Genomic DNA, 21,196 nt, shown 5'->3' with positions numbered 1-21,196 from the left:
GGCGCTAGTAACTAGCTTATCGATATTGATTGCGTGCGCTATGATCGATGGATTTCGCCAGCTCTCAACTAGCCTCGGTTCCAGACGCTTTTCCCGTACGTACTGCACGTGACAGGTATATGGGGTCCCGCTCGCCCCTCCTACTTTTGACCCCATATACCTGTCACGTGCAGCGCGTACGGGAAAGCATCTGGAACCGAGGCTAGCTCTGAACAGCACACCCAGTAGATATCAATGACAACCAGGAAAGCACCTATCCTCATTGCCAACGGTCCCTAGGCTCGAGTGTCCAGCCGGTCATCTTCCCCTCCCCCCGCAGTGGAGAAAGACCGGCTGAAGACATTCGCCACTCAAACAAACCACCGACTCTCTTTCCTCCAATCAGAGTGCCGTTCAATGTTTGTGCATCCTCCATAGGGATGCACGTCGCTATTGGCTCTTTGCTAATGTAATTTCGCTCTGACGCAAGTACGTGTAGTCTCGACACGTACCATCCAAGTCTACGAACAACATGTCGACTCTTTCTAGCTCTTCTCGTTGTCTGTCTCTCGTTCTAAGAGCGCTAGACTCAAAGTTTACCACAGGGGCCAACCAATGGTCGAACGCGATGTACGCAAATCATAGCTATGCACGTCGCCCTGCGTTGGGTGCAAATACCACGCTTTGCAGATGGTCTACTTGTTCAATGCATGCAACGTACGACACCGTGAGGGACTAGAAGTTGTTTTGCATGCGCTGCCTAGTCCTCCAAGTACGAAAAGGAAGACAAAGACAAGACGACATGCAGCTGTAGCTCACACGCTAACCAAAAGTGATATCAGACGGTAAAAGCAATCGACTACTCAGTTACAAAGCTACTAATGTAGAGAGCCAATAGCGACGGGCATTGCTATCAGCAGTTATCGTAAATACACGTGCATGCACAAACACTAACCAAACGTGTAAAATCCTGATTGGAGGATAGAGAGGCAGCGGTTTCCTTTGAGTGGCCAATGTCTCCAACTGGTCTTTCTCCGCCGCGGGGGAGATGACTGGCTGGACACTCGAGCCTAACAGTCCCCATGCCAGATCACAGAAACTCCCCATCGGCGGAAACAAGGCTACTCTCACAGACATAGCCAAATAGACAGTCAGAAAGAACAAACAGACTCCTTTCATTATATTGCTGTCGACATCATAGTCAGAGAACCAAAACTCTAACCACTAGGCTATAGTTGTATGTGTCATTATGCCCCTCCATGATGAGCAAGTGGGGTCTTTACCACATCTGGGCGCCCACCAACCAGGCAGCTGAGCCAAGCAGGGTACATGTTTCTGTGTAGTCCACACGACGATCAATGACTAGCCAATTCGATTAGATTGCAGGCATATTACAGTGACCACAAACTCGTTACAACACGCTTAGTGGACATCAATGACCACAAGCAAAGCGCTGAATGTCATCATCAACGAACTGTTCGCCAGACCACAAAGCAAGTGAAAAAGAAAGACAGACAAGTTTCACAATTTACTGTCCTCACCCCAAACCATGGAGTGGTAGCCATAGTCGCTAACCACTAAGCCACAGCGTGTCTATATTTATTGAACACAGAAAATACTTAAATACTGAACCAATTAGAACAGCAACATTGGTATACTGTTGTATTCTGTAGTTGGGTATACCTGCTGCTGCTGCTCCTCATGCAGCTATATACAAGAAAACTACTACACAAAATCACAGCTATTCCATAGCACTTACAAGCATGCAAAGACATCATCACATAGACTGGCATGCTAATTAACACCAGCCATTACAATAACTGCATGCACTGCATTCCAATTTCCCATCCATTGGTCTGGCTACAGAAGTGTTACTGTAACCCTTCTCAAGTTAACAAGTAATAATGAGGCTCCAAACTGCTGTGTTAGCTGTTATACATGTATTGGCACTTAATTACAAGCAAGCACACACAAGCATCTGTAATATATAGTTCGGGCTAAGTAGTACAGTACAGACACTACAGGTCACACCCAATAACACAAATTCAAATGTTAAGCATTTTACGGCTAATTCATTCAATAGACGCATTGTTTACTATTACACACACATACAGTGATGTACTCACCTAATGATGTTCATCCAGTCAATGATGGAATAAATGAGAGCAAGAGAAACATGAGAAACAGTGTGAGACAACACAACACCAACACTCAACTGTCACACACTCACCTTTCTCTGTGATATAAAAGAAAAGACACTAGTTAGTTAAACAGTCACTCTCGTGTCACACTACACTAACACACAAGACACATCACCAATTCCTCTACTATCCTCATGCACTTACCAATTCATCACATTTCACAATAATTACTTGTTGTAATAAATTGTATTAAGATAAACAAAACACATTGATATCTATTAGTTAAACATGCCCACTTCCCCACACCCTTAATTAACAATCACATTTCTTGCAAACCACATTTGTAATGCAGTAACCACCGTAATCCTTAATTAGTCATTGCATCAATAGTTGTTTTGAAACACTGAAATGAAAAACGAGAGCGAAAGGTATGCAAACACACACACACACACACACACACACACACACACACACACACACACACACAAACACACACACACACACACAAACACACACACAACTACACAGAAATACGCTCGTAGCTCTCAAGCGAGTAGAACACAGCTATATTTACTATATAATATTTTGCATTCAATTATCCGAATTTGGCATTCAATTATCTGATTCAGGCGTTCACTTATCCGTTCCGTCTAATATCCATGAAGAGCTAAAATAGTTTACATAGTCTGCGGTTGAGCAGCTGCTGAAATACTATCATTCATTGATCTAGCAGCCATCTCTACACACTAATCTGTAACATTACTCTCCAACCACACAAACGTTGTGGCTGTGTACTTCTTGATCGTCGCGATCTAACAAACCTTCCTTGGTTCCAATAGAGTCACCTTCAGGTAACACTACTGTACATCTATCCTATGCATTGACATCTACGCTAATGCTAATTACATAACACTACATATTACTGCGCAACAGTCCGTTTACCTGCACGCATGTAGATACTGTAAACTACGTATCGTAGTTACACAAACTAAAATAATCTACATGTCTTCCAGCCTAATGGCCATATAGGAGCCTTCACCGTCAGAAAATGTTAAAAAGAATTCAGGCAACAAGAGGGCGCTGTCACTTGGGTGGCTCCTTGCCAAGATGTGTAATGCAGTTGCTGTCTAGCTGGTCATAAGAGTCTGACTGTCCGTAGGCACGACAGCGCCATGATCGTTGAGGCTACGTTTGATATATGCTTTCACCATCTCAAAGCAATATTCTATTGGATTCAGACAACAGCTGTATGGCGGAAGTCTGATAGCATGCTTGTCGTCAGTTGTGTCCATAACCACTCGCTGCTTCACAGCTCAACAACAAGGTGCGTTATGAAAGAAATGTGCGCGGTTTATAATTAGACTATTAGGTCTATTAGTGAATGACTGAACAAACTAAACCGTCTGAACAAACTACCTCCAATAATTGAAGGCCTGAATGGAATAATTGAACGCAAAACACTATAGTATAGTACAAGTCAAACATTAATTTACAAAAAAAACCTAATGGGTTCCAAAATAACCACACATAAGACAACCAACTCATTATTACTCTATATTGCGATGGAAACTAAATCATTATAACTGCAAACCGGCACTATACGATTACATAACAAAATTCATTCAATAGATGCATTGTTTACTATTACACACACATACAGTGATGTACTCACCTAATGATGTTCATCCAGTCAATGATGGAATAAATGAGAGCAAGAGAAACATGAGAAACAGTGTGAGACAACACAACACCAACACTCAACTGTCACACACTCACCGATGACTGTGATATAAGAGAAAGACACTAGTTAGTTAAACAGTCACTCTCATGTCACACTACACTAACACACAAGACACATCACCAATTCCTCTACTATCCTCATGCACTTACCAATTCATCACATTTCACAATAATTAAACGAGACCGGGCTACAGGTATAGTAGTCAGCCGACGTAGTACGACCGTAGGACCATATTTATACTCGATTAGCGCAGATGCAAATGAAGCTATTTACACCAATAGACGAACATGATGTCATCATAAGGCTCCACCTCTCTTTGTTTGATAGCTGTGCTACAACAATTCAGCCATCGGGCATCCGTCCTGTACATGGTGTTTAGTCCTTTGCTTTACATAAGAGTTTAGCACATAGAAACAACGCCTAGTGTCTCCATTTGCACATTCACCAACAACCAGGCGTCTAGAGAGTGATGTTACTGGATTCAGGTGCCATGCGGTACGTGTACCTGTACCTGACTTGTACCATTTTGCATGTTCCACAGTGTGTTTCTGCATAGTGGTTCTGCAGTCTGAAAGCTTGAATTTTTGGTATTCATGGCTGACCACCTGTGGTGTTGTTGCAAAATCACTATAGTGCCATCTTCAACAGAAATTTGGTGCTAAACGGGAATTTGCGAAGGGAAACGTGCATTGTCCACTACAGCACGTCTGTTTGTCGGACAAAGTGACTGACCTGTAAGTACACAAGTCTGGAGACACGGCTTTGCATCTTTGCTTAGCTAGAAGAATGCATTGGAAACCTTAGCTGAGATGAGTGGGTTAAGTTAAAACCTAAGTGTGCTAAAGCTTATCACGTGATGAGATATGTGATTACATAAACTGGCCGAGGGTTTAGCACTGTAATGTGCTTCTCTATTCATTACTTGTTGTAATAAATTGTATTAAGATAAACAAAACACATTGATATCTATTAGTTATACATGCCAACTTCTCCACACCCTTAATTAACAATCTCATTTCTTACAAGCCACATTTGTAATGCAGTAACCACCAAATCTATAATTAGTACAGCCCTGACACTACAGGTCACACCCAATAACCCAAATTCAAATGTTAAGCATTTTAGGGCTAATTCATTCAATAGATGCATTGTTTACTATTACACACACATACAGTCATGTACTCACCTAATGATGTTCATCCAGTCAATGATGGAATAAATGAGAGCAAGAGAAACATGAGAAACAGTGTGAGACAACACAACACCAACACTCAACTGTCACACACTCACCTCTTCCTGTGATATAAGAGAAAAGACACTAGTTAGTTAAACAGTCACTCTCATGTCACACTACACTAACACACAAGACACATCACCAATTCCTCTAGTATACTCATGCACTTACCAATTCATCACATTTCACAATAATTACTTGTTGGAATAAATTGTACAAAAACTTTGACCTAAAATCCTGCCTCTAGATCTCACCATTTAGTTTCACATAGCTATGGGCACCTCGCGTAACTAAAATTTACAAGTACTGTACTCACTAGCCTGAATAGTTACATGTACATGTAGATCTAGAAAAGCAGTAGCAGTCGTAGATTGTAAGAAATGCGTTTTGCCACTAGAAAGCGAATTTGTGCATGAGTAAGCAGTAGACGTTAGTATTTGCAAGTTACTCGGTCGCCGCCTTGAGCCATTCTCAATCTTCTGAACTCTTCAAGTGGAGACACGTCCGTTTCACCTATTTACGCATGTGCAAAAGAAATTCACGAGGAAATATGGGTCAAGTGGCGCAACCTTAACGCGCGGTAACGGCATAACCTATGAGTGTCATATGGAAGTTCTCGTTAGGTGCGTTTGGTTAAGGTTATTGACTTAGGGTTAGGGTTAGAATAAGGGAGGTATACAATCAGCCATCCAATCGAAACGTCAGATTATAAACAAACATAATTTAGACTATTATTTCAGATCAAAAACTGTAAAGCCCTACTTCCTGGAATTAAGGAACACAAAGTAGATGAATTGAAATGAATGAAACACTCATCACCATCACACAACTAGTTCACAACAAACAACTGAATGATACACAATTCTGTTTCTGATTATTTGTAGTATACATCCATGTATTGAACATGACAACCTCACTGAGATACATACCCAACAAATAGCACACAACAGCCACTCACTCACACTAACACATACTAATCTGGATGCACAAATTTCTATTCATTACATCTAGAGTTCACTTTGAGTCGGCAAATCCGACTCTCTTGTTGTCAAGATCAAATATCGTGTAGTACTGGCTAATGAAGACATCACCCAAAATCCACAGTTCTCCTGCTGGAAGATCCATTCCTTGAAATCCACTTAGACACAGAGTAGCATCCTTTGATTTTATCTAACACACATCAGTCACATGTAGTAAATGTAACAGCAGTTTTAGTTTACAATAGGAACTTAGGCAAACAAAGACATTGTTGACTTAGAAAGGAAGGGAGGACACACACACACACACACACACACACACACACACACACACACACACACACACACACACACACACACACACACACACACACACACACACACACACACACACACACACACACACACACACACACACACACACACACACACACACACACACACACACACACACACACACACAAACACATGCACACAAATCCTTTATTTATTCAATTAATTAAAGAATGAACACACACAAACCAAACCTACAACATACATAGATATAGATACAGACAGGCATACCCAATGACACATACATGCCCTGTTCTACATCTTGACAGTCCTGTACTTAGTAATCACCTTCAGTATATACTGTTTGCCAGTGAGACTAAATCCCCTGCCTGCAATAGTAAACGTGACGTTTGGCAGAGAGTCAATAGCATTGCAGTCAACAGTATACTAAAAGACATACAACCACATCACACAACAATCCAACAATAAAACAAGAATCACTTCACTTGTCCGCCAATATTCTCGGCTCCTATGTACTGTTGCAAAACGTTGATCTGTGATGTCGGACCAACAATAAGAGACGTCCCAGTGTCAGCAATAGCTTGGCAGCTGCTACCACAGAATTCTCCTTTTCCACCAACAGCAATCCTGAAACAAGAAAGTCACTTGTAAGTTGATGAACAAATATGATAGAGTGCACTACTAATATTCATTGTGATTAAGAGAAAAATATTGGAAAAACCATAAACTATTACAAGTAGACATGTTGACAAAAGCAAACGATATGTCAACTCATCATACAACCAACAACCACCTCCATTTGCAATACATAACTGTAATTACAATTGCTAGCTGAGCATCCCGTTCTTAGACTGATAAAGATTATTGCTGTATGTTCTCTCTGTAGGTTACGTATCTAACATCATAACAACACCCTGATATTGAGCAAACATTTCCAAATATATTCAACGTCTGCATGTTTGCAATTTATGTAAACATACACCTACGGACCATTCCCCCTACGTAACGATGCTATCAGGCCTTAACCCAGTTCTTGGTCAGGTATTCAATGCTGCCAATTTAGGCAGCGAATTGCTTCAGAGTCGACTCTCAAAAAGATCCAAGAGTTGCAAAATGGACTAAAACATGACTGCAACAGAAATTAATGTGTCAAACGTGTTTGATTTTAATCAATCCCTTTGTGTAGTCATGACTCACACACACACACACACACACACACACACACACACACACACACACACACACACACACACACACACACACACACACACACACACAGTCAACAAACATCTAAGTATGCCCGTTACGTACCACTGTAAGCATCACACTATTCACTTAACCTAACTGTATTACCACTGTGAGATACTCACTTGTCAAGTGTAAACTGCCAATATCCCTCCTTTGTAACATTCGCATACGTGATGTTTCCAGTATAGTGCCTTGGGTCTTCTCCTCCCAGATCCAGCTCCCCACCTAACTTGCCATTTGGATTACTAACAAATTTAAAACATAAATTACAATCAAACTACCAATCAACAATTAGTGTGTACATACTTGTCAAGATAGAAAGCGAATACACCTTTTCCAATGAGCTTCTGTCTGACCATTTCATAAAACGGTGGTAAAACGTGATCGACTGCAATCGTGACAAACGCCAGTCCAAGAATTCCATCAAACTTTGCTACTACAAATGACTCTCCGGGTTCTTGAGTTGCCTCAGCAAAAGTGCAACCGTTGACCGTCACATTCCCAATCTAGAATTTGATACCAAACAGTAAACATCACGACGACATTTCAATACATCGTATCCCGTCATTCTACTGATTGTTTCTTGACTCTATCATTTACATCACAATTTAAATATTAGTATCCATGTATACCTACATACCTTCACACTGTCAGTACTAAGAAATCCAGTCATGCTGCCACTCCCGTATTTAATTCCAAACTCGGTTCCATTTTTCTTGTACGTACTTGACTTGCTGTGATCATATTTGTTATGAAGCTCTTCACATAATTTTAATATAAAAAATACAAATCTGATGTTGTGATGTTGTGATTCTTACGGCAAGCAATATCACTGGATTTACAAGTCGACGATGGAACCCACAGGTTGGATGATCCTGTGTCAAACACAACCTGAAATGACTGTGGTGGAGTTCCAATACTAATGGGACCATAGTATTGTATCTGCAGCAATGACAACAAATAAGATTAGATAAAACGACTAAAACCCACATAACTCTAAGATCATCATTCAATGCACAAAACATGCAGCAACATCATCCAATCTGATGCATTAATTAATTCATTAATTAACGATTCAAGGATGACTCTCGACATAACGATTAACCAATCAACTGGTTTGTAGTAGTTATTTCACTTCATGCAGTACGACAAGTGCATTGGAGTCTCAGCTCTCGTGCACCCCAACCAATTGATCACGTGCAGATGCAACTGCAAGCGCAACCGGCCTCTGAAATCCAATTGATTCCTCACCTTCGTCGGATCTTCATAGTCTTGTATATCACCAGGTAACTTCGCCGTCAGATACCTTCACCGGACGAACTTCGCCAGACTTGCTGGAGGGAAAGTCTGGCCCCGGCGCGAGGATCGGAGCCCAGGTATGCGCATGCGTGAACCGTACCGTGCTGCAGGAGACGGTCATCAGGCCGGGACTCCGACCCCCGGCCTTTCACGTTGGAATACCAACGGAGATATGGGTGGGAGAGCAAGGGACAACAAATTTTTCTGACGCGTTGACGCTTGCAATTGCTACAATGACCGCAACACGCCTGCAGTACTTCGCGCGGATAACTCCGCACTAGCTACAACGCGCGCAACGGCACCGCTAGCGCGCACGACTCCGGGGTGGAATCAACTCTGTCTAACGTTGTTCAACAACATTTGATTCCTCACCTTCGTCGGATCTTCATAGTCTTGTATATCACCAGGTAAACTTCGCCGTCAGATACCTTCACCGGACGAACTTCGCCAGACTTGCCGGAGGGAAAGTCTGGCCCCGACGCGAGGATCGGAGCCCAGGTATGCGCATGCGTGAACCGTACCGTGCTGCAGGAGCGAATTTTTTTTTGGGCTTTGTTGGGTGTGGCTTTAGCTGTTCCCTTCCGCGATTTGCAGTGGTCTGGTAGTACGAGGCTCGGCAGTCAATGGACATCTTGCAACCGCGATTTTGACATAAACGAAGTGCTGTCTTTTTGCGCACCTTTCGAGCAGTAACCTGCGCCGTTTATTGAAAGGGGGCCTCAGTTTTTGTCGTCTGCTGAACGTGGTTTTCTCGGCACAAATCAACTTCAATAAATTAGACGACAGGTAAAGTCATTTATAATTACTATTCTTCACAGTTAAGCAAATTTTTATTTTTCATAAAATCTTTTTTCGGGTGAGATTTATGCGTCAATATTGACACTGTTGCATGCACTGCATACATCAAATCATGTACTATTTATTGCAAATTTATTTCCTGTGTGCAATTAATTAAATAATATGCAGAAAAGTACTCAGGTAATTTAATTCTATTTCACAACTACTAAGTTACTAAAAAGATTTATTAACAGATAAACACTTTAATAGGGTAGTATACAATTAAAATAACAGCATAGGATATTGTGTGTGTACATGATATTTACTAAGCATTATCTAGTTGGATAAACACGTACACAAAATAATATACTCTAATAATCATTACTAATCGGATCATTTAATGTAAACAACATACTAATTACTAATGCATAGAATATGATGATGATGATGACGACATATTGATAACACTGCTGGTTGTCACACAGCTATTATTGAGGTAATCTATATTTAGAGCTAACATTGATTTAAATTAAATTATGTTAATTAATTTAAGTTGATGACTTAGTTAAGTTGATGGTATCAGTCATTGTGTTGTGACACTTATAGGTGTATACATTGGATACGCATTTTGGCAACTGGCATTATATTTCAAACTACGCATTGGTTGTTATATGGTTGGTGACATGAATGCCAGTAACTGAGTTACATAATTAGTATACTCGTGTGTGTGTGTGTGTGTGTGTGTGTGTGTGTGTGTGTGTATGTGTGTGTGTGTGTGTGTGTGTGTGTGTGTGTGTGTGTGTGTGTGTGTGTGTGTGTGTGTGTGTGTGTGTGTGTGTGTGTGTGTGTGTATTCATATGGCTGTTTACTCAATTGGAAGAGTGTCATCTCATATTGGTACATTCAAGACACACTAATGCATGAACTACTATCATCCTAGCAATGATGAGATAGAGGATAATTTCTTGGACAAGAAACTCCCATCTTTGCCTCATTTGATTCTAGTGTATATATTGAGTAACTGGTATTTCATTGGGGTGGACAAGGTCTGTGACTGTTGTTGTCGACAAGAACTGTCTGGCTTGCTGCATTCTGGGTGTTCTGACCATTACTAATGGCCATGTGAAGTACGGTATATGTTAGTCTGCATGTTAATGTGGCAGCTATGGCAGAACCTAACATCTGTGGTTGTACTTAGAAATGTGAGAGCGTTACCTGGGCCATCAAGCTACACCTGGTACTGAAATAATCCAGGTAGCCAAGCATGGTGTTTGTCCTTTTGTTGGTGATGTCACATTACTGGTATGTTTAATATGGATATTTGTGATAACCATTTGCCTGTCTTGAATCTGTGTACTTTGATGATACAACTGTAGGTTGATGACACTTGAAAGACACCGTGTATTTGAGAGAACAGCAAAATCAACATGGTGAGGCAAAATGACCCGTAAGAGAAATGGTAGAATTAAAGCACAATTGTTATGCAGGTCCTTAATACTTCTAAAATGATCTGTTGCCAGCCAGCCGACAGTTGTTTGGCTGAAATTCTTTGTCAACATTATTAATTAACAATGAGTTGATGTCTGCTACTTGTTATGAGTTCATTCGAAGCCATGCTCTAACTAGAAGAAGGAGTCATGATCAGTGAAACCTGCACTACTACAGAAATGGGAGTGAAGAAAGTAGTCTTAGTTGCTAGTTGTACCAAGAGGACAGTTGTGACTTCAGGGTAGCAATAAAATGTTTGTCACTGCTTATCTTGCATATGCATTGGATGTCCACAAATAATCATGAGTCATCTGACTCTTGTCAGAACTATAATTATAATAACGTCCAAACATTGTGGTAAGATCTATAATTTGTGACTTGTAATAGACAACTGCCATTGTGTATGTGCAACAGCAGCAGTCGCTATTTCTTTTCTCACCGGATGCAGATCAGCATCTATACACATGATGCAGTCAAAACGTAGACAATAGCTATTGAATTAAATGAGAATTTATTTAATTCGCTAACATACCACAATGTACATTAAGTTCAAGACATGAGCACAAGCAGACTGTTTGATGAGGTACCGTATTTCTCCAAATAATTCGTTCCTGATTAATTCCCTGCCTGTATAATTCCCTTAGTATACACCCACTGCGAATGTAATTACCTCTTCTGAATAGTAATAATATTATTAATAATAATACTAATAGTACTCGGTACTATGAGCGCAAGATTCTACATGCATCGTGATGTCAGTCCTACATGCCGCATGTGCAGTGTAGGCCTGGAAACAGTCGACCACGTTGTGGCAGGCTGTAGTGCTTTGGCATCAACGGACTACACTGATCGACACAATCAGGTGGCCTCCATCATTCACTGGGATGTTTGTCGCCATTTTGGGGTTCCAGTGGAGAGCAGATGGTACCGGCATCATCCTGATAGGCTTGTGGAGACGGATGACATTACTGTGATGTGGGATACCGCCATCCCCACTGCCAGGAAGATCAAAGCCAATCGTCCAGACATCTGTCTCAGAAATAGGAAGACAAACATTTGTCTTCTTATTGATATCAGCTGTCCTGCTGATGGCAACATTGGCAAGAAACATGCTGAGAAGTTGGCAAAGTACAGCGACTTGCGAGTGGAGATAAGCCGCATGTGGCATTGTCGAACACTGGTGGTTCCGGTGGTCTTGGGAGCTTTGGGCACAGTGCACGCAGGTATTGCACGGTGGCTGGACATTATTCCAGGTCATCAAAACCTGCAGCATTTACAGAAAACAGTGCTTCTGGGATCTACTCGGATCCTTCGTAAAGTCATGTCTTCTTTCTAGACAGCCGTGATGGTCTAAGTACTTCTGAAGCAGGGTTTGCTTCCGGTACTTGTAATAGACTTTACAAACCAGACTGATCTGGTTGAGCACGACATACAGTGCTTCTTGGATCCAGTCGGATCCTGCGTAAAGTCATGTCTTCTGTCTAGACAGCCATGATGGTCTAAGCACCTCTGAGGCAGGGTTTGCTTTCGGTGCTTACCAGTGACCTTATGAATCAGACTGATCTGGTTGAGCACAACATAATAATAATCAAATATAATCAAATATATCATTCATCATTCATTCATTCATTCAATAATAATAACAATAATAATAATATTTTGATTCATACCGCTACAGGTACAGTGCCCTAGGCAAGACAAGATACATAAGCGTAACAAGTAAAAATAGGTAGCCATGCATAGAAGAGTAAACATAAAACAATAAATAGAAGAATAATCAGACATAAATTAAGGTTTAATCCAGCTCTTGAAGTCCATGTAGGACAACACCATGACTCTTTTCCTTGTCTCATTGTCCACTGATTGCCACAAATTACCTTGAGTATTCAGAATGAACCCACTCTCTAACTCATTATGAACTGATCTTCATAAGAAGGAGAGCTGGCTGGCAAGCAATAGATGTGGAGCTTCCCTGATAGGTTTGCCAAGAGTTTCCCCGCAATTCCCAATTCCTTGCACAGCATGGGATTGGTTAAGGAGTTCTTTAATTAATTAAGTGTTGTGGCAACACAAGCCAGAAAGGGATGTATGACTTGAGATGCTGTTTTCCAGCCAAACCGTGACAACATTAGTAAGGAGAAAGAAGACTCTATTGGTGAACCAAGACAAAAGAAACAGAGACTAGAGTCCAAACAGGTTCACAAAGACACTGCACATGTTTCTGAGGACACAGATTCCTTCAAAAAGACGAAAGCAGCCTGCAACGCCCACATGGTACAAGACAAGGTACAAAACAAGCCTTTCTTAATTAAAACTCATTCTAATTTCTAGTGCATGTACGGTCCAACCATACGTGCATCAAATAAGCAGGATACCATTTGTCAATCTCACAATAAAATTACTACCAGTCGATACATAAATGCACAATTTATAGTTTAGTAGGACTCTTGACCCAAAGACTGCAAAACAGTTATGGCAAGTTACAAACTAGAACTAACTGTTCAATGTTTATAAACATAACTTACAGAGAGTTACGACAACCAATTTAACAGACAAGTTTGCCAAAGATTTCCAATGTGATACATCCATACGTATACGTTTGCTTTAAAGTGTGAAGTACATACAAATCATTATACATCTATTTTAGTGCTCTAAAAAGAAGAGAAACTGCAGCCATTGCCTATTATATACACGTAAGCAATTTTGGCACAAACAGAAAGAATGCCAATCTCAAGGAACAAAGTACAACAATAGATATACAATGAACACTGCCACTCAGCCAATGATGTATATCATGACAAACATATATCATGAGAATTCTAAAGGCAATTCAGACTGTACAAAAAAATTAAGCTGCCAATGAAAGCCATTCTAACAGCATTTAAGTTCCATGTAACATTTAAGTATTAAGTATGCCGTTACCCCTGACTTTGGCCAAGTCTCTAAGATTTTCCTGCCTTTAGAAGAACCAGTTGGCACCTGTCTGATAGGCCTTCTGTTAGACTTCTCCCCTATACAAATACTCTATTTCAACTTCCTTACACCATTACACACACACACACACACACACACACACACACACACACACACACACACACACACACACACACACACACACACACACACACACACACACACACACACACACACACACACACACACACACACACACACACACACACAAACAAACACACACACACACACACACACACACACACAAACAAACACACACACACACACACACACACACACACACAGTATACTAATTATATAACTCAGTTACTGTCATTCATGTCACCAACTATATAACAACCAATGCCTAGTTTGAAATATAATGCCAGTTGGCAAAATGCGTATCCAATGTATACACCTATAAGTGTCACAACACAATGACTGATACCATCAACTTAAGAGTCATTAACTTACCTTAACTTAATTAACATAATTTAATTTAAATCAATGTTAGCTCTAAATATAGATTACCTCAATAATAGCTGTGTGACAACCAGCAGTGTTATCAATATGTCGTCATCATCATCATCATATTCTATGCATTAGTAATTAGTATGTTGTTTACATTAAATGATCCGATTAGTAATGATTATTAGAGTATATTATTTTGTGTGCGTGCTTATCCAACTAGATAATGCTTAGTAAATATTGTGTACACACACATATCACATGCTGTTATTATAATTGTATGAAAAATGAAAATTTGCTTAACTGTGAAGAATAGTAATTAGAAATGACTTTACCCGTCGTCTAATTTATTGAAGTTGATTTGTGCCGAGAAAACCACGTTCAGCAGACGACAAAAACTGAGGCCCCCTTTCAACAAACGGCGCAGGTTACTGCTCGAAAGGTGTGCAAAAAGACAGCACTTCGTTTATGTCAAAATCGCGGTTGCAAGATGTCCATTGACTGCCGAGCCTCGTACTACCAGACCACTGCAAACCGCGGAAGTGCATACGGGAACAGCTAAAGCCACACCTAACGGGGCCCAAAAAAATTCGCCTGCAGGAGACGGTCATCAGACCATGACTCCGACCCATCCAGAGATTTTCTTAAAATCACCAGCCCAAGCACGGTACACTGTACCAACTATCATCTCCTACCTGACGATGTGTGGCATTTCCAAGCACCGTACGTAAGAGGCTGATGCGGGCGAAACAGCTGCCGTTTAAGTTGCGTTTATTGTAAACTTGTGCTAACCATTTACTAGGTTAGTAGTGCACACGCCGACCGTTAATTACACGAGTGACTGCGAAAATCCTGCTAAACTGTTGCCAGGGATTCTTATGTACGACTCAAACGCTGTACTCGTCCACCTTCCAAGGGCTTTGATTGTGGAATCGTCCAACCCTCTTGCCTTCGCTGTCGTCGCTGCGCCAATGCGGAAGCTGTGGCCTGTAAAGCCTGTGCAGTCACGTCCGGCTTCTGTGAGCGCCGGTTGAACTTCTCGGACCGGCCTATTGCGCGAGAGTGACGTGCCATCGTCGTAGAGAAATAAGGGGCCTTGCGCGTTGCCTCGGAGCGCCATGTAGCTCAGCAGAGCAGCCACTGAGCAAATTTCTTGTTTCGATCGACCCAAAAAGATGTTTACATCTTGACGGAACGGGTCTGTTTTCGATTGCTTTAGGTGAATGCGCACCACAGACGGAGTGACATGTGAGTCGATGCTGACGTCTTGTGGAGCCAGGTGAACAGAGGCGTCGAATGCTGCTACGGAGCTCACGGTAAACTCTCCCGCTCGCATAAAACCAAAGAAACCCGTGCAGACTGCAGTCCATAGCATTGCTGCGTCGTAAAATGGTGATCTTTTTGCCCACACATCTTTCAAAATTCTCAATGCTGCCCGTGTAATAGGCAAGCGCTTGTCGACCTTCAGACGCGGTCCCTGCTGACGTCGAATTCCTTTCAAGACATAAGCTAGTTGTGGGAGAGTAGCGGTGAATGGGTCGCCCAAACCCGACTGGATCTGTAGGTGGCGCACTGCTGACAGGTAGCTTTTGATAGTCTTGTGAGAGAGACCTTCTTCGGCTAGGTGTGAGACAAACAAGCATAGGCGGTGCTCGGATGTGGAAAGAGGGATGAAGGAAAAACGATTGCAGAATTTTAGATACCGTGCTTGACCGGACGCGTATGCTTTCCTGGTAGAATCAGCTAAGCCTGACGCGAAGAAACGGCAAGCCGACGTCTCCAGGTGTGCGAGCTCCAGTCTAGATGGGGAGACAACAGCAGCTCCAGAAACTGTAGTGGAATGGCCGCTGGCTGCTCGTTGAGCTGCAACGACAGACATTGATTCTTAGGCATATTGTCTCGTGACAGGGCGTCCGCCGCTACGTTAGAGACACCCGGTATGTGCGTCGAGACCCAGGTAAAAGAGTAAAAGGCTGCTACAAAGTGCAACACCCTCAGCAATTGCATGACGATCTTATCTCGGCTAGACGATTTAGCAGAGCCAACACCACAGTCTGATTGTCACATCGAAACAGCATTATTTCGCCGCGCCAAACTTTTCCCCATGTAGCGCTTGCTAGTAGAATTGGTAGCAGTTCTTTCGGTGCGATGCTGATTTCCTCCCATTCGCGTGACCATTTCCATTGAAACCAGTTGCACCGCCAAATGGCTCCGCATCCCCACGAGCCTGATGCGTCCGAGGTAAGCTGGATCGCTGGTGGCCGTGATACCAAAGTGTTGATAATGCTTTTTCCGTTCCAGCTTTCAAGAAATGCGTCCCACCACCAAAGATACGCCCGCGCCTCGCTGTTAATACGCATCCAGTAATGCAATTGCTTAACGGTACCTGCAAGATCGATTAGCCGACGCAGAAACGCTCGACCTGCTTTCACCGCTGAAGTTGCGTGGTGCAGCGTACCAATCAGAGAGGGCAGCTGGCGCTTCGTGCAGGCGCGGCGCGTTAGCCATTCCGCAATTGTGGATTTTACTTTCTGCAGCTTAACGGCTGGTAAGCTGATGATCCCATGCTGCGAGTCGAGCTGCAAACCCAAAAATGTCAAGCACGTTGTGGGCCCCTCGAGCTTGTTTGTAGCTACCGGCACGCCTAGCTCGTTGCATATACTTAATGCTTTTGCAAGGTTCTCATCGCATTCAGATGCTTGCGGACGTCCAAAAAAATAGAAAATCGTCCAATAATGTATGCCGGCTGTTATGCCTCGGCAGGACATAATCCACATTAGCGCGTCTGTTACAGCAGAAAATATTTTGGGGGCCGAGCGCGAGCCAAAAGGTAAAGCTCGGTCGAGGTACACCTTGCATTTCCACGATATTCCCAAGAGATGACGATCGTCTGGGCAAACGGGGATATGCCGATATGCGCTCTGTATATCAAGCTTTGCCATCATAGCCTCTGTTCCCAGCTCGCATATTTTCCGTGCCGCCACGTCTATACTAACGTATGAGAGGGAGCACAAGTTAGGTGCAATGCCATCGTTGACGCTCGCTGCGCGAGGGGATGACAAATCTACGATAAGGCGCCATCGACCTGGTTGGTGAGCTTTTGGAATTACCCCCATAGGGCTGACGTGAGCCTCCGCTGCTCTACGCTCGTCAGGACACGAGATACGTGCTGCCGCGCACTCCTCTTGCAAGTAACTGTCGATAATCGCGGCGTTTGCTTTGGCCACTTTCATATTCCTGCGGGATCGTCTTGCTTTTGTTTTGTTGTAATCGTAACCAATCCGGAATCCCCGAGACAAACCACTTGCGATGTAGCTAGCGAAACCTGTATCCGGATGGCTCGCCAGCGCTTGACGCCACGCGTCTACCATTAACGGGGACGTCCGAACCGTGTCCAGATGACGAGATGGCACCGTCGGGTGGCAGCTGTCCAAGGCTAGCAGGTCTTCGGTGTAACGGTAGCGCGATCCATATACATTGCCCCTCTCTTGGGTATTTCGCAATCGACGATAAGTGTCGAAAGAGGAGCCTACCAAACAATGCGCTAGTCAGACCGAAGAACGCTTATTGTACGAGTTACACACTTACAGTTGCCAAGGGCCCGTGAGGCTTACGTATAACGGGGCTATTACACGCTCCAACTCAAAAAACAGAACACACATGCCACAACAATATCCTGCAAGTAAGCAATCCAATCAGCAATTACAAGCGCAAATACTAAGCGCCACAATATATTGTTGGCTTATTGCCTTCCGCTGTCCTGTCCTCTGCTGGACGCTGCTGGCTTTCCAGAGGCTGTCGGTGTAGCTGTGCGTTGCTCTGGGCACTCGCGCATCCTGTGGTTGCTTCGACAGCGTAAGCAGACATGCCGAAACGTGCAGTCGGGATAGCCGGCACAACTGCTAAAATTATAATTACGGCAGATTGGCTTTGGACCATCCCATGGTCTGTCACGTCGGTATCTTGATTCGCCTCCCGACAGCGTTCTCGAGGCTGGTCCGGCTTCACGCAAAAGTTGCGGTAGAGCGTCGTTCGGTTCTAACGCGCAAGAACCGGGAGCATGATCCGCTTCTAGGCAGTGAAAACACCTCGCCGTTGGCGCTTGGTCCATTGCCAAGATTGTCGCAGCAAAGAGAGGCGCGTTCAGCTGGCTCCAAGAAAGACTGCGGTTGAAAGCCGCCAACTGCCGAAAGCGCGTCATATAACAGCCAGCTGTCCCGCTGTGGCCTGCGCTTCGTGCGCTACAAGCCGCAAGTACGCCATCACTTCCTGCGCCCGGGCAGAGTGCTTCCGCAGAAGAATCCCGGCGTACGTAGCAAAACACTGCACCCACGTAGGCAGTGTCGTGATCAGACGCAGGCGACGACGATTGGCTGGTTCCGCTGTAGCTTGCATGCGCCGCAGTAGCTCCAGGTTATCTGGAAGAAGCTCCGCAAAGTCCACGTACTCCTGTGCCTGGATTAGTCGAACCAGACGAGCGGGTATTGGCGTGGTTCCTTCTCCCACAATGCAAGCTTCCGCGCTAGAGCTGAGCGCTGTTACTGTCGGCGCCACCGCCTCGACGCTGACAGACGTTGATAGGCTTGGCCCTAACGATGGCACAGTCGATGGCTGCATTAGAGAAACGCCGTGAATGGCGGATGCTGCTGGTAGCGCTCCGAGCGTCTGTTCTGCAACAGCGCACGACGAAACATTTTATATGTAACTACAAGCACATGCATGCTGTCTCGATAACTTATTCTTATGTTTTGCGCTGCTACGCTGCCCTGCGTTGGTGCCTATAGTAGGCTGCAGTTTATGTATTACTACCCTAGCTCCGAACGTACCCGAAGCAGCCTGAGATTGAGAGGCCAGTTTCTCTTGATCTTCTTTAGAGCAGCCCGAGCCGTCTCTTTGGCCGTCTCTGCCATCAGGCCCTTAAGGTCAGCCAAGGACATGGTCACCGACGGGCTATCCTGGTCTTCCATCACAATTTTTTTTGGGAGCACTGACAACAACTGTTTTTGAAGCGTTGACGCTTGCAATTGCTACAATGATCGCAACACGCCTGCAGTGCCAAGTATATAGTACTTCGCGCGGATAACTCCGCCCTTAGCTACAACGCGCGCAACGGCACCGCTAGCGCGCACGACTCCGAGGTGGAATCAACTCTGTCTAACGTTGTTAAACAACATTCTATTTGCCCCAAATCTCTGTGGCTGGCTGGCTGACTATGTACGCCAAAAATTACCATATATGGGTGTCACGCTTCAGGAATGTATAGTATGCAAGCGAGTGACCAATCACGACGCATTCTTCTTCTTTGCGTCGCACGCGGCAACCAGGGATAATGGCCAGGCAGCCAATCAGTACGCGCTGTTCCACATGAGAGAACATCTAGCTAGAAAGACGTCAATTTTTGATCAGAAACAACAGAAACGTTGTATTTCAAGTAGTGCTACCTGAAAATCTACGAGCATCCAATCTTGCTGCCGTAGTATGCACAAACGGGAAGAGTAGTGCTCGTGTAACGTATGGGACTTCCTTGCTAACGCGCGTCGCCAACTACCGATACGGTAGCTAATTCAGCTATGAGCGTTTAGGAAAAGGGACTTTGTAAAAGTCACGAGACTTGGCGAGTAGCGTACTCTAAACGCATAGGGCTCAACTGACTTCCGGTCTGGGGACTATGTGGCTGGCTGGCTGGCTATGTCTGTCACGCTACAGGAATATGCTACGCCTCTTTAGCGTGGCCCAATCACGAAGCATTAATTTCTTTACGTCGTACGTGGCAACCAAAGACAATGGACGAACAGCCAACTGTAGACGCGAAACTTCCTTGAGAGAGTTTCTTACCAGAACAGTGTAATTACCCGAGGCCCGGATTTCCGGGTAGAGGGCATAGTAGTCGTTCGACGACCGTACGAGACAACGACCCGTCGACCGTATATATAGTTGGTTAGCGGAGATGCAAATGAAGCTATTCCGACCAACAGACGAAAAGTGGTGTCATTACTGACCAATAGACGAACGTGATGTCATCGTGAGGCTCCGCCTCTCTTTGTTTGGTGGCTGCTAACGAGAATTCGGCCATCGGGCGTCCGTCCTGTACATGGTGTCTAGTCGTTTGCTTTAAGGGTTTAGCACATACATTTGTACGTGTATGTTTTCCCAACAACAACCAGGGCGAGGTGTGTAGCTGTAGTAGACTTGTAACATTTTGCTTGTTCCACAGTGTTTCTGCATAGTGGTTCTGCAGTCTGCCAGCTTGAATTTTGGGTGTGCGTGGCTGAGCGGCCGTGGTGTTGTTGCAAAGATCACTAGTGTCGTCTTCAACAGAAATTTGGCGTTGGACGGTGTGGTATAGCGAGCATGCGCTTTAGGTGTGACTGCGGTTTGCGTACGTGTTATATTAGTCTAGCGATAACTAGCGTTGAGTGCACTCGTGCAGTAGAGTACGTGTCGTTCACTGTAGCAGAATAGATTCTGGTGTAACCGGTCCAGAGTCGGTATACACGATATGCTTAGCCTAGACTACAGCGGAGTAGTATTACGGCTGGTGAGCTATGCAACAATAGGCGACGAGGATATACTCGGAGAGTGGCGAAAAGTACGTAGC

General features: G+C 43.8%; 3 protein-coding genes and 1 long non-coding RNA gene across 5 annotated transcripts; 1 reads left to right on the top strand and 3 right to left on the bottom strand.

The window, feature by feature from the left end:
• Nucleotides 1-5,947: 5,947 nt before the first annotated feature.
• Nucleotides 5,948-9,302, bottom strand: LOC134188656 (lysosomal aspartic protease-like). The gene is made up of 9 exons (XM_062656825.1): nt 9,286-9,302; nt 8,866-8,920; nt 8,433-8,556; nt 8,255-8,373; nt 7,921-8,120; nt 7,737-7,859; nt 6,852-6,993; nt 6,694-6,792; nt 5,948-6,265 (listed from the first exon to the last, which is right to left on the bottom strand). Exons 1-9 carry the CDS (start codon nt 9,300-9,302, stop codon nt 6,110-6,112), a joined length of 1,035 nt encoding a protein of 344 aa, XP_062512809.1. The 3' UTR covers nt 5,948-6,109.
• A 65-nt stretch (nt 9,303-9,367) lies between these two features.
• Nucleotides 9,368-11,540, top strand: LOC134188965 (uncharacterized). 2 transcript variants are annotated; one of them, XR_009971418.1, is made up of 6 exons: nt 9,368-9,411; nt 9,485-9,699; nt 10,696-10,817; nt 10,889-10,992; nt 11,067-11,120; nt 11,178-11,540. It is a non-coding gene; the product is annotated as an uncharacterized LOC134188965 (long non-coding RNA). The 2 variants fall into 2 exon arrangements; XR_009971417.1 differs by lacking the exons at nt 9,368-9,411; nt 9,485-9,699 and having other exon boundaries at nt 10,306-10,817.
• Nucleotides 11,541-15,427: 3,887 nt separating this feature from the next.
• LOC134188655 (integrase/recombinase xerD homolog) lies at nt 15,428-16,477 on the bottom strand. The gene has a single exon (XM_062656824.1). The coding sequence runs from the start codon at nt 16,475-16,477 to the stop codon at nt 15,428-15,430; it is 1,050 nt and encodes a 349-aa protein (XP_062512808.1).
• A 115-nt stretch (nt 16,478-16,592) lies between these two features.
• On the bottom strand, nt 16,593-17,969 carry LOC134188654 (uncharacterized). Its single transcript, XM_062656823.1, has one exon. The coding sequence runs from the start codon at nt 17,967-17,969 to the stop codon at nt 16,593-16,595; it is 1,377 nt and encodes a 458-aa protein (XP_062512807.1).
• Between the last annotated feature and the right edge of the window lie 3,227 nt (nt 17,970-21,196).

This window comes from Corticium candelabrum, chromosome 13, assembly GCF_963422355.1.
Source record: "Corticium candelabrum chromosome 13, ooCorCand1.1, whole genome shotgun sequence".
Lineage (NCBI taxonomy): Eukaryota > Metazoa > Porifera > Homoscleromorpha > Homosclerophorida > Plakinidae > Corticium > Corticium candelabrum.
This window is presented reverse-complemented; position numbering and strand designations above follow the sequence as displayed.